The sequence below is a fragment of the Sminthopsis crassicaudata genome, chromosome 2 (genome assembly GCF_048593235.1).
Source record: "Sminthopsis crassicaudata isolate SCR6 chromosome 2, ASM4859323v1, whole genome shotgun sequence".
Classification (NCBI taxonomy): Eukaryota; Metazoa; Chordata; class Mammalia; order Dasyuromorphia; family Dasyuridae; genus Sminthopsis; species Sminthopsis crassicaudata.
Window position 1 is genome coordinate 376,170,929 of NC_133618.1, and position 13,038 is coordinate 376,183,966.

Genomic DNA, 13,038 nt, shown 5'->3' on the forward strand with positions numbered 1-13,038 from the left:
CTTTTATAGAATGAAGGGGTTGAAGTTCTAAGGTTATAGCTCCAAATCCTCTGATTGCCCATCCCAGCTCTGCCACTTACTACTTTGTGTGACTTTGGGTAACTTCACCTTGTTCTGGGCATTAGTATCTTCATCTATTTTTCCAGCTCTAAATCTACCATCTTTTTCTATGAATCCTTGTTCATTCTTTAGAGAATCACAGAACCTGAAAATTGGAAGTGATCTCAATGGTTTCTAGTTCAACCAGTAACTAAACTCCTGTATAACATCACTAACAGGTGATCATCCCACTTCCACTTAAAGTGATGGGAAGAGCAGTACCTTGGGAGGGCATGTTTTCCTGTATCTCCCCTTTCTCCTTCTTCCTCATCCTCAATTTCCCTTTGTTTGAGTTCCATGCTTTTGGATTAGCTTAGAAATGGGTTGGTTGTAGGTTCCTTGGAATCTTGCCGGGTCCCATCCCAGTGGCAGATACTATGTTTGGAGCCAGACCTGTTATTTATAGTTTCCATACTGGGAATGAGCTCTCTTGCCACCTCAGTTCAAATCTGGCTTCAGCTGCATATTATCTATATGATCCTGAGCAAGTCATTTAAACCTGTTTGCCTCAGTTTCCTCATTTGTAAAGTGAGCTAGAGAAGGAAATGGCAAACCACTCCAGTATCTCAACCAAGGAAATCCCAAGAGTTGGACATGACTGAAAAATGACTCTACAACACTACCAAAAAACCAGCTTGTTCACATCTCATGATGCATTTCTTTATTACTCTGTGAGTAATCTTCATTTTCAAATTTCCAGTAATTTATGTTCTATGATTTATAACTACGCATTACTGGCAGTACAATATTGAGATTAACATGGGCCTTTATAGAAAAAGTTTGCAGCCATTAAAATTTTTTGTTTTTCCAAAGGCAATCTACCCACTCTCTTTGCTGTTTATTTCTTATCTATTTGTAGTATCTATCCAAGATATTGACAAATAAGCACATATTTGCTTATTTTCGACATTATTGTTTTTGCTTGCTCAGTCATGTGACTCCCATATGGGGATTTCTTGGCAGAAATACTGGAGTGGTTTGCCATTTCCTTCTCTAGCTCATTTTCCAATTGAGGAACTGAGGCAAACAGTGTTAATTGGCTTGCCTAGTAGTATACAGCTATAGGAAGTATCTGAGACCATATTTGAACTCAGGTTCTCCTGAATCCAGGCCCAGCACTCTCTCCACGGAATTACCTAGCTGTCCCTCACTTTTCAACATAGACAAGTAGAATAGCGATACAAAAGATTATTATTGGGGAATTACATGTCTTTATCTACAACCAGACTAATTTACTTGGGGATGGAGTGGTAATGAGAACTTATAAAGTATATTGAGTTCTTATTTAGTTTGGAAATTATAGGCTACCCTTATATAGTTTTATGAACTTTAATTCTTTGACTAATGACTTGATTCTGAGTAAAGTTAGGATCCAGAATTAGAAATTCATTCACTATATTTTCATGCTAAGCCTTATAATAAATATTCTTGCAGCCAACCAGTGGAGGCCTCCCTGATTCTCAAGAAAACAATGGAGTTTTTGGATAAGTTCAAATACTGCCTTTGTGAGATTACTTCTCTAAACTTTCTCAGTGTTCCAATTATCTTCATTATGTCTATTAATAAGTCTTCCAATATGCAATCTGCTAACAAAAGCCAAGGTCTGAAGTATGATTCTAAGTGGTAGAGTTATGTTTTGAGCTCAGAGTTCTTTCTACTGACCCAGCCTGCTTCTGGACACTTCAGAGGGAAATGGGCCAAGGAAACTCTTCAAGTTTTCTTCTTCTCTTGGAAGAAGCCAAGGAAGCTAATAGAATTTGTAATTCCTGTCTTAGAGAAAGAAAATCCATCGGCAAAAGCTAAATACCTTATACTGTAGATTGGGTACCTTCCAGTTCTGACATCCCATGTTGTAAGTTCTGAGACTCTTGGAGCCAGTGGGAGATGAGTAATGATACTCATCCTTCTGTCCTGTTTGGCTCCCAGACTAACCTCCCTAGGAAAGAACACATTGCTTATTTGAACAAGTAGACCTTCTTTCTGATGTCTCTCCTGCTCCACCTTTATCTGTCACAGATTGATGGGGCATCTTGTACTAAAATACTTCTAGCTTAAGGAGCTGAATTTCAGATCCAGCCAAAATTGAAGTGAATCTGAAGGTTTCCTCCCTAACCTGCTTACTTGGAAATACTGGACCTTTTGTTTGTTTATGGGGCTGTATTTTAAGTTAGATGGGGGGTGGGGAGAGATTTTTAGAAAAGTTTTTTTTGGTTGGTTTAGTTGGGCAAATGTACAACATCTTCTCTTGTAAACATCTGAACTTGAAGAAACAGAGTATTGGGAAGAGAGCCAAGTTTTGGCACTATTGAAGTCCCTTGCATATACCTCCCTTCTTTTCTTATCTCCCAGAGCAGAAATTTCTTTTAGGAACTGAGGATACTTCTCATTTTTGTTTGGTGGCTGATTAAAATTCAGAAAAATAGGATTAGTCTTCCAAAACAGCGAGCCATTCATCACCCTCATGTCCCCAGCAGCTCACACAAGGGTATAATTAGACAAAATAAGATGATGGTAGTTGTAAGAATAATTGACACTTCTGATTTATACCTTTCTAGGTCTTATTTCTTTTCATCTTCAGAGCAGTCCTGGGAAAGAAGCATTATAGGGGAGTGATTGCCAGTCCCATTTTATAGATGAAGAAATTGTACCCAGAAAGAGGAAAAAACTTGTTCAAGGTCATACAGAAAATTAATAACTAGAAGAAGAACCAGGTCTCCTGGATCTTAGGTCTGGGCTCTAAAGAGAAGTCTTTGTCTGAGTCCGCTGTAAGTCTTGGGACTAATTGGTTTCTACAATCATAATCTTTTTTCTGCCCATTTATATTAAATTTATCACAGCCTCACTCTTTTCCTATTTTTGCTCCAGGGAAGAATTGGGCCCAATACCTGAGTTAAGAGACTGGGACTTATGGATAAGATCACAAGTGTAACATGCACACTATGCTTATTGAGAACCCTTTCTAAAGAGAATAAATTAGATCAAATTAAGTTAATTCCAGTCATTAAAACTTGAGAAGTTGCCTTTTTTAAAATGTCCTCTTGACCCTAAGAGAAGGAATGACTTAAAATCTTTTCCCTCTTCATTTTATCCTCCCCTGAAAAAGGGGCACTTGGATTCCCAAGAAGTGCTTGGGTTGATGCTTGAAGGTTGACACTTGACAAGGTTTCAAGCGGAGGTCCAATCAATCAGTCAGTTAACATTTATTAAGTACCTACTGTGTGCTAGACACTATGATGAGTACTGAGGATTAAAAAAAAAAGGGAGGCAAAAGACATTCTTTGCCTTAAGGAGCTTACAAACTAAGAAGGAGACCATATGCAAACAATATATGCTAAGCAAGCTATATATAGGAAAAATAGGAAATAACAAGAGTGAAGGCACTGTAATTATGAGGAGTTGAAAAGACTTCCTGCAAAAGGCGGAATTGTAATTGGAACCTAAAGGAAGCCAGGAAACAGTATGAATGCAGAAGGGATAGTATTTCAGATTTGGGGGAGAGACAGGGAGCAGAGAGATGGAGTGTCTTGTTTGAGTTTAGACAGGAATTACTAGTATATGTCAGGGAGTAAGGTGTAAGAAGCCTGGAAAAGGAGAAGAGGCATAGGTTGTGGAAATTTTTGGATGCCAAGCAGAGCATCTCCTAGAATACCTCCAAGACTTTATTGATTTTTTTTTTTTTTTTTTTAATGCCGAGACAATTGAGGTTAAGTGACTTGCCCAGGGCTACACAGCTGGGAAATGTTAAGTGTCTGAGGCAGGATTTGAACTCCGGTCCTTCTGACTTCAGGGCTGGTGCTCTATCCACTGCACCACCTAGCTGCCCCCTATTGACTTTTTTTTTTAATCTTTAGAGCAGGATGCTACTTTTTTCCCCCATATAGAATTTCATCTTTTAAGCCCATTGCTTTAACCTATTGAAATCTTTTTGCCATCGAAAACATATTTTCTGGAGACTTTTCTTAGGATTGATAATGAACTATTAGCATAAATCCTACTTGTTCCAAGCCCACCTAACTGCAATCATGATTGGGTGATTGCTCATATGAAGAAGTTAAAAATTTCAATAGCATGAACATTTAATCTGATTCACCAGTATAGTGAAAACCAAATGCTATTTTGGGTTGGGCTAATACAAATGTAGAGTTCAGGTTGATAAAGGTGTTAGCCCAGATGTTCCTTGCCCTGTGGTCAGATCACACCTGGAGTATTGGAATTCACTTCTAGGCATCTCATTTTACAATGGAGACCGATAAGCTGGAACAAATGTAGACTTGAATAGAGGCATAAATGGGCACGCTTATCAAATTGGCTGATGACAGACACCAACATAGAATGGATAACTAATACGAAGGTTGTAAAATCTTAATGGTTGGATTAAAAAAGATCTCGGGCAAGTACAAGATGGGAAGACTTGACCAGATTATGGTTTACCTAGAAGATTTGTGGGTTTTAATGGACTTGCAAGCTCTATATGAGTCAGCAGTGTGATTTAGCCAACAAAAAACCTCAATGTCATCTGTGGCAGCATTAAGGGAATAAGGAAGTGAACTCTAATCCTTTAGAACATATTGGTGGGTACCCATTAGCATCAGCTCTTTCAAATAAATGAAACCCTGGCCATCCCCAAGTTATGCTCTTTTGCTTTCATTTTTCACTATAACCTTTTGGTTATCAAATTCATCTTAAATTTAGATCTCTTCCTCATTGATGCTTACTTCTAGTGCTCACTCCTTAAAACCACTTTTCTTCTCTTAATTCCTGACACAAAGGGCAAGGGAGAGGAATTGGCAAGCACTTTGTAGACACTGTTCATTCTCCATCTCTCAATAGAGACCTGGGAAAAAAACCTTAATTTGGAAAGGTCAAGGTCACCCACTGCATTTCAGGCCTTCACCTGGATTTGTCTCACTACTGGACTTCAATGATGGATCCAATTCACTGGACATCTCCCTGTGATGTCATTGGTCCTCTTTGAGAAATATAGACAACCACAGCTACTTTTTCTTTCTTGGAAATTCACTGCATCCTGAATGCAGATTTTTATTTTTCCATCTATGACCCTCCAAGTCATTCTTCCTCCTTCTTGATAAGCTTAGTACCTAGCTCATAGTTTGTACCTCAAACCGCCCTGTCCCCTTTAATGCCATATTCTCCCAGTTCCTCATCTTTCTCAACTTTGGTGACCACTGTCTGCAGTCACCTGCAGGAATGGTCAGACCTTAGATATTTATTCTCTTTCATCCTTTCTCCCTTTTATCTGAATTTTTTCAAATAGCCAGAATTCATAATTGTGGTATAGCAATCTGATTACTTATCTAGAATATTATGGAGAGTTCATCCTTCACTGTTATAATATCCAGTCTCAATCTCTCCATCTCATTTACAAATATACAAGTATATATAAATATACAAAGAGACCTTTTGCCTAATGGTTTAGATAAATTACAATCTAAGACTTCAGTTTCCCCTTCAGCAAAATGAGGAAGTTGAACTTAAAAATTTGTTTTTTGTTTCCAGCCCCATAGATTCCTCTTATCTGTGAAATATTTATTGTTCTGTGCCTAGCCCTAGGCTAGTTAGTAACTTGGGGGGAAGGGAAGAGTCAGGACAGAGATGACCACAGTGTAGTCCTCAGTGATCTCTCAAATCTCCTTCCAGTTGTTATAAAATTCTGTGTTCTATAGAATGCAGAATTCTCCTTTTAAATTTCCTTTTAGCTGAATTATTTCAGTTGTCCAAAAAAAATTGTCAATCTAAGTAAGTAACAATAGCCCTGGGGGATTACTTTGGTTTCTGCACTGGGGCAGAACAAGCTGGGGACACACCTACAGAAACCTCAGAAAGCTAGGAGCTGCGGGAAACAAGCCAGACCTCATTCCCAGTTTCCCTTGAGGTCCAGGAGCAAAAGGTGGTTCTTTGGAATCCTCCTTGGGAGGGTAGAATTCGGAGGAGCTTAAATCTGAAAGGGTGATTATAATTGGTAAAAGGGAATTTAGCCATCCTTTCGGATTCTGAGCTAGGAAAAGGACCTCAAATATCCTTTCATTTTACTGATGAAGAACAGGAGGCACTTAGATATAAAATTACTTGTTTATGGTCAAATAGATAGTAAGTAGCACTTCTATATAGAGAGTGTTTTACAGTTTAAAAAGGACTTTTCCTTATAACAATCCTAGAGAGGGTGTGCAAATTTTGTTTTGTTTTTTTTTTTTAAACTCAAGATCACACAGTATATGTTAGATCTAGGAACTAAAATCCAGAACTTAAAATGCACAATTTACACACCCACGCACACATACCCCACATACCCCATTGTCATTGCCCAGTAATTGTATAAAACACACAGTAGCATTCTATATCCTTATCATGCCTATTTCTCAATGGAGAGATTGGATTGGAATCAAGATTGGCATTGCACTAATATGAGTTTTGATGTTGATAAGGCTGGGAGAGGGGTAGGGAAGTGCTGAACCCCCGAAATTTAGAGATTTCAGGACTCACCAGTATGGTCCCTCAAATGCTGAGGAGGTTTTAGGCCCCAAAAGTATATTAGGGTTATGGATTATTGTCACAAGGAGTCTCAAAAGAATTTGTAATTTAGACTATCTTTCAATCAAGAGACAAAGTTTTTTTATACTGCTTAAAATAGGGAGCTAAATTCCATATGGGGCTTTTACCAAAGAAAGGGGTTTTAGGGATTAATAAAGGGGAAAATAAGATTTCCTTTTGGAACTCACAATTAATCCATTAATGAAGAAGATGCTATTAAGGCAGGCAAATTCCTAATTAAAGCCATAAGGTAGGCTAAGTTCCTAAAAAAGGAAGGAGGAGGAGTGGAGGGAAGGACACTGGGGAGATTTTTTTCTTGGGGAAAAATAATCTGGGGGCTGGCATAATAAACTTGGCTTTTTGATTGGAAATTGTAAACTGTGAAGTCTTGTTGATTTTAGTTAGGTATTTAACAACTAAAGGCTCACTTAAAAGATAATTCTGTCAATTGTTCCTTCTTGCTTGCCTCAGGGAGTAGCTAGGCAGATTCCAAATTGTTTACAATAATTCTGGCTCTCTCCATCCACACCCTCTTAGCTACCCAGGACTAAGGCTTTTATTTAATTTCAGTCCTGTGACTCCAAGTCCAATGTTTTGTTTTGTTTTTCTCTAAACTATTTGCTTTCCTTGAAAGAACTCAGGGATTAATTACTCCCAAGTCCTCATTGATATTACAAGGGAAGGGTATTGGATTTGGAAATAAGGAGACAGGTTTGAATTCTGATGTTAGTTATGCAAGTATTTGTATAGGGAATGTCTTTCTATTTCTTGGAACCTCGATTTCTCCACCTAAAAATGGGGATAATAGCATCATAAGGCAGCTGGTAGATAGAGTCAGGAAGACCTCAGATACTCACTAGCTGTGTGACCATAGGCAAATCACTTAACCCTGTTTGCCTCAGTTTCCTCATCTGTAAAAAAAAAAAAAAAAAAAGGAAATGCAGTGTCTTTTCCATGAAAACCCCAAATAGGGTCACAGAGAGTTGGACTTGACTGAAAAAACTGAACTAGCACAAATGCTATCACACTCTAAAGTGGTGTTATAAGGAAAGAGCTTTGTAAATCTTAAAAAGTGCTATGTGATGTGAAATTGCTGCCACTGGTATGGGTCAAGGGAAGAAACATCTTAAGATAATCGTCTAAACTCTCCTAAATAGCAGAGCTGATTTCAAACCCAGATTCTCTGAATCCAACATTCTTATCATTATATGACATCATAAGATGTTCCAAATGCTATGTAATTCAAGATTTTTTGTAGGGCCAGTGAGTTAGGGATCACTTGGACATTCAGATTCCTTAGAGACCTCTGTGCTATAGTTGGAGGATGGAGGTAATGTTCTTGGATTCTAAAATTCACAAAAAAAGTTAGGATGAGCTGGCCAAACCTATTCAGAGGTCAAGCTTGAAGCACAAATTGAAGGCTCATGGATCTAGAGTTGGAAGAGATCCCAGATGCCATCTAGTCCAATCTTTTTATGTGGCATTGTTGAGGGCGGTAGCCCCTTGATATTCCTTATTTGATCTCCAACTTCCTTTGGGACTTGGACCTTTGATACAAGATCTGGTCAAACTAGTTTGGGCTATCTGGGCTGGCTAGGGTTTTACAGCCCCCATTCTAATCTACTTAGATAAACCAAATGGCATCAGGAAATTCCTTTTGGGAAGAGACTTCTGTCTGTCCCCAAAAGATAACAAGAGAATCCTTATCTTATTTACATCACTCTGAGGAACCTCCCTACATCACTGCATAAAAGAGAGAACTCAAAAATCTTCTCTTTGCAAAAATGGCCTTGTACCATGCAGCCATTTTGCCCACCGGCTCTCCGGTGTTTCCATTCTAATCAATAAAGACTATGTTTCCATACAGCATTAAGTAGCAAATTCCTTTGCTGCCGAACCAGCCCTTGGTTACTTTGGGGAAGGAAGGAGAGAGAGAAAAGGAACAGACCCATCTCTGTTTAGACCACAGTTTACTCCTTCTCATTTACTCCTCATCAACATATGGGGAAACTGAGTCCCAGGAAGAACTTGATCACAGGTAGAATTATACCCAAGTATTTTGACTACAAGATGGATGCTAATTGTCCTCTATCACGTGATCTACACTTTAGATTCTACAGGATCTGCAGTGGATTATTTCCAGTGTTGTATAAAATATTGGAGACAAGTCACCTTACTTGAGAACAGGTTGTCATTAGAGTTCATAGAGTGGGGTAAAATACATAAGAAATTAGGACTTCAGAATTGAGATGGACCTTAGAGATCAACTTATACCTGAATAGGAATTCCCCCTACACTGCTCAGTTTCCATGACTCCTAGTGTTAGAGGGAACTTGCTATGTCCCATGGCAGATCATTTTACTTCGAAGCTAGCTCTGTCTGTTACATTAAGCCTTTTTGCAACTCCTATCCACTGTTCATTGCTTTGCCTTTTGGACTTAAGTAGGACAGATCCAATCCTTATTTCACTGGGCAGACCCTGAAGTACTTAGGACTTCCTCTCATCCCACTGCTCTCCCAAAGTCTTGTTTTCTTCTTGTGCAATGAAAAAAGAAGAATGCTATAGGGGGAGGTGGAGACTTCATGCACAATTTTCACCATCTTTTAAGGGCTTTGGACTAGCAATCAAGGAATCCAGTTCTAGCCTCAGCTTGGCTACCATCTTGCCAATGTTACCTTGGACAGGTAAAGTGAGGGTGTTGGATCTAGATTCTATTGTTTCCTCATAGGTATGAGAGGCCTGGACATAGGGAGATGGTTCATTCTAATCTCTCTTCATGTATGATATACATCTGTATTTAGGTTCAAAGTATAATAAAAAATAATTATAATAATAGTGGTTGACATTTGTAGAATGTTTTAATAATTAGGCATTTTTCCTTGCAACATTTCCCCATTAAATAAAGAAACTAAGGTTCCTACTGAGAACCTGGTTGGTTGCCAAAGTAAACTGAGTCTCTTAGAAATCAGCTGGGGAAGATAGTGGCAGAAATGATACAGAAAGGAGGTTGTGTATGACCTTGGGCCTCATCTCTAAAATGGTGACCTGGACCACCAATAAAATCCTTTTTAGCTCTAAATACCATTCAGCTCTAGTTTTCTATGACTCTGAATCTCTCTCTCTCTTTTCTCCAGGTGAGGAAAATTGCTCCTGAGTATTATGACAACCTCCCCCAGCACCATTCCTGGGTCCAAGTTCTCTGGGACTTCGTCTTCAAAGATACCATGGGGCCTGCTGCAAGGACAAAGAGGATCTACAAGAAGGACTTGAAAGCCTTATAACCTGCCTTCCTTTAATTGATGGGGCCAATTTGGGCCATATTTGGGAAACTAACTTGCTTGGGGAAAAAAAAAAAAAAAAGATTGGCCCAGAACTTCACAATGTGAACTGTAGAACCTGAATGTTTTTTTTGAAATGGTCAAAGTATTGGAATGTGTTCTTGTTTAAATAGAGCAGAAACAACAAACCCCACCTATGCCTATTCTGCCTCCTGGAAACTGCCATTATATTCTGAGCAGGGGGCCAGATATCATGACCTGCTGAACTTTTTGCTTTAGTACTGAAAAACAGAATTTTCCCTTTGCACTGATTTAGCCACAAAAGAACTTTAATTTTGTTTCAGAAGATCTGGGTTTCTTGCTGATTCTACTACTTTTACTATGTTCTGGATCAGAGTTGGTCTGAGAAAGTTGGACTAAAAAGATAATCTCAATGGTTCCTTACAGTTCTAAATTCTGTGATCCAGTATCCTGAAAGTGGCAGGGCGGAGAACAAGGGATAGGGCAGTAACTTTCCTCTGAGGTGGTCTGGAGCTTCTCACTAAAGGACCTCAAGGATGGTCCTTTTGCTGTTTTTGGATTATTAATATTTTTCTGCATCATGCAAATTTGGGTCCATCCAGAAGAACCGGTTCTTCAGCATTTTCATTCCTCCAGTGCCTTTTTGGCTTCTTGTTTCTGAACACATAAGCTGGTTTCTGGGGCAGAAGATTAATGCTTGGAAGGGACCTTAGATTCATCCAATATAGGATATCAGAGGCATTGGAGGGAAGAGGATGGGAACAGCCCTTAGAGATAATCTAGGGTTCTTTTTTTTGGTGAAGAAACTGAGGCTCAAGAGAATATAGGCACTAAACTCGCTTGTCTGGTATATCTGATACCAGAATACCCCCAAATCCTTTGCCAATGTTTTTCTGCTTCATCACATTGTTTCCTGGGGTTCCTTTAATTGAACAGGGGCTTTTTTTTTTTTTTTTTTTTTTTTTAAGACTCCAAGTAATGAAGTTGTAATGGCAATGTAACAGGCACTCAGTGGAGAATATATTTGAGTCGGGGTGCCTGTGCCTGCTTATAATATCATACCACTTAACTTATGGACCCTAAGGCTGATGGATGAGACACCACACTAGGTCACTCCTGGTAGCTGCGTGGTCATAGACATCAGCCTATTTCTTGGGACAAATGTTTCTTTGCACCTTAACCCCTGCAAATTGCGTCTCCTGGCAAGTTTCTCTGTGAAGGAATGCTGGACTAGATCATTTTAAATCCAGTGAAAGATGATGTGGAAAGAGCATTGGAGTCAAAGGCAGGAGTCTGGATTCCTGCACTGCCCCCAGAACCTTGTGTGACCTTGAACAAGTCATTTTTCCTCATTGAATCTTAAGTTTCCTCATCTATAAAATTAAATGATCAGAATGGATTATCTCTAAGGCCTTTTTCAGCACTGACATTCTAGGGATTCTTATGCCTCCAATATTCTACATTTCATGAGTCCAAGCACCCTTCCATGTTTGATATTTTATGAGCCTAATTGTTCTCTTTTATGTTTATATATCGCTCACTCTTAGGGTTACCAACCATGAGTGGGTAGGAAAAATATCCACAAATTGGCCTATGGGCCACTCCACTGGATGCTTCATCTGACCTGTGAGGACATTGACCAGAGTTGTCCTGTGAGAATCAAATGCAATGAATGTTTGCAACTTGTATTTCTTAAAGATATCCAGATTTAAAATAAAACAAAAAAATTAAATCTAGTCTTGGACTTCCTATGCCTGTGGAATATGTTTAAAAGGGAAATGGGATGAGGAGGGGATGGTCTTAAGGCTTTGTTTCCAACCTAAACTGAATGGCCATGGTCCTTGTGTTCTTCTACAGGTCTGGAATTCTCCTACCCTACATCTCAGATTGGAATGGGAGTAAAGATAAAGAGGGTTTTGTGTAAAAATTTGTTACTTACAGGATCCTAAAAATCTAGAAAGAGACCACATGCCTCTCCTTTTCCACAAAATGCAAGTGGATGACCTGGCATTGATCAATCAGCCGGTGACAGAAGAATAAGGAACACACATTTGATTCTTTCCTCTTCCTTCTGATTCAACACAAGAACAAAGTCCCTGGCAGTTATTTGAGGATCCAAACTGGGCACTGCTCCTCCTCAGATAGCTGCTGCTCTTCCCTCACTGCCTTAGGCATTATCATCATCTTATATAAGAATAAATTGAAAAATTGGGGAGTTTGGAGAAAACTTGAGAGGTACAAACATCACTGTCTTTACATATTTGAAGGTTTGGTTGTTTTGCAGAAGGAGGATTAAAGTTGTTTTCCTTGAAGTAGGGGATGGAAAGTCCAGTTCAATATTTCAACTCGGCAGAAGAAAGACAATTAGATCTATCCAGCAATTGAACAGAATTGAATCTTGAGGCTCTGATTTCTATCATTTGGAAATGTTTAAACAATGATTGAAATGTATGTAGAGGGGGATTCTTATATAAGAAAGGGCTGAATATTTAAGACCTTGTGGCTTTAACCTCCATTCTTTAATTTTAAGATCTTTTCCAGTTCAAATATTACATATTCTAAGGTTCTTTCCCAGTTCTATGTATCATGGTCTTTTCTCAGTTCTTATTCTTTTTGATCCCTCTGCAACTTTTGACACAATTGATTACTTTTTTTTTTCCAGGTTTTGAAGACACTGCTCTCTCCTGGTTCTTCTTCAACCTGATTGTTCCTTCTTGTTACATTTAATCTGGCCATTCTCACCGTGGGTGTCCCTTGAGGCTCTCTCTCCTGTATCCTCTTCTCTTTTCTTTCTATATTTTTGTTTAGTGATCTCATCAACTGCCATGGATTCAATGATAGTGATAATAGGATCAGTCTAACTTATCTAGCCCTATCTGATGTTAGGTCTTACATCTCCAACAGCCTATTGGCTACCTTTATCTGGATTCAGGATGTCACTAACATATCCTCTTTCCCCTCTAAACCCTCCTTTTCCCTCTCTTTGAGGGTATTATCATCCTCCTAGTCATCCAGACTTAAAACCTAGACGATCCTTCATTCTCTCTTATTCCCCATGCTTCCAAGTTCTATTGATCATCTTGATTATAT

General features: G+C 38.9%; 1 protein-coding gene across 3 annotated transcripts in view; it reads left to right on the forward strand.

The window, feature by feature from the left end:
* DEGS2 (delta 4-desaturase, sphingolipid 2) overlaps positions 1-11,697 on the forward strand; it is a 134,817-nt gene extending 123,120 nt beyond the window's left edge. For all 3 annotated transcript variants that reach the window (XM_074291297.1, XM_074291298.1, XM_074291299.1), the window contains exon 3: positions 9,784-11,697. In XM_074291297.1, coding sequence (XP_074147398.1) covers positions 9,784-9,930 — 147 coding nt within the window. In that variant the 3' untranslated portion in view covers positions 9,931-11,697. The remainder of the gene's footprint in view (positions 1-9,783) is intronic.
* Positions 11,698-13,038: the final 1,341 nt, after the last annotated feature.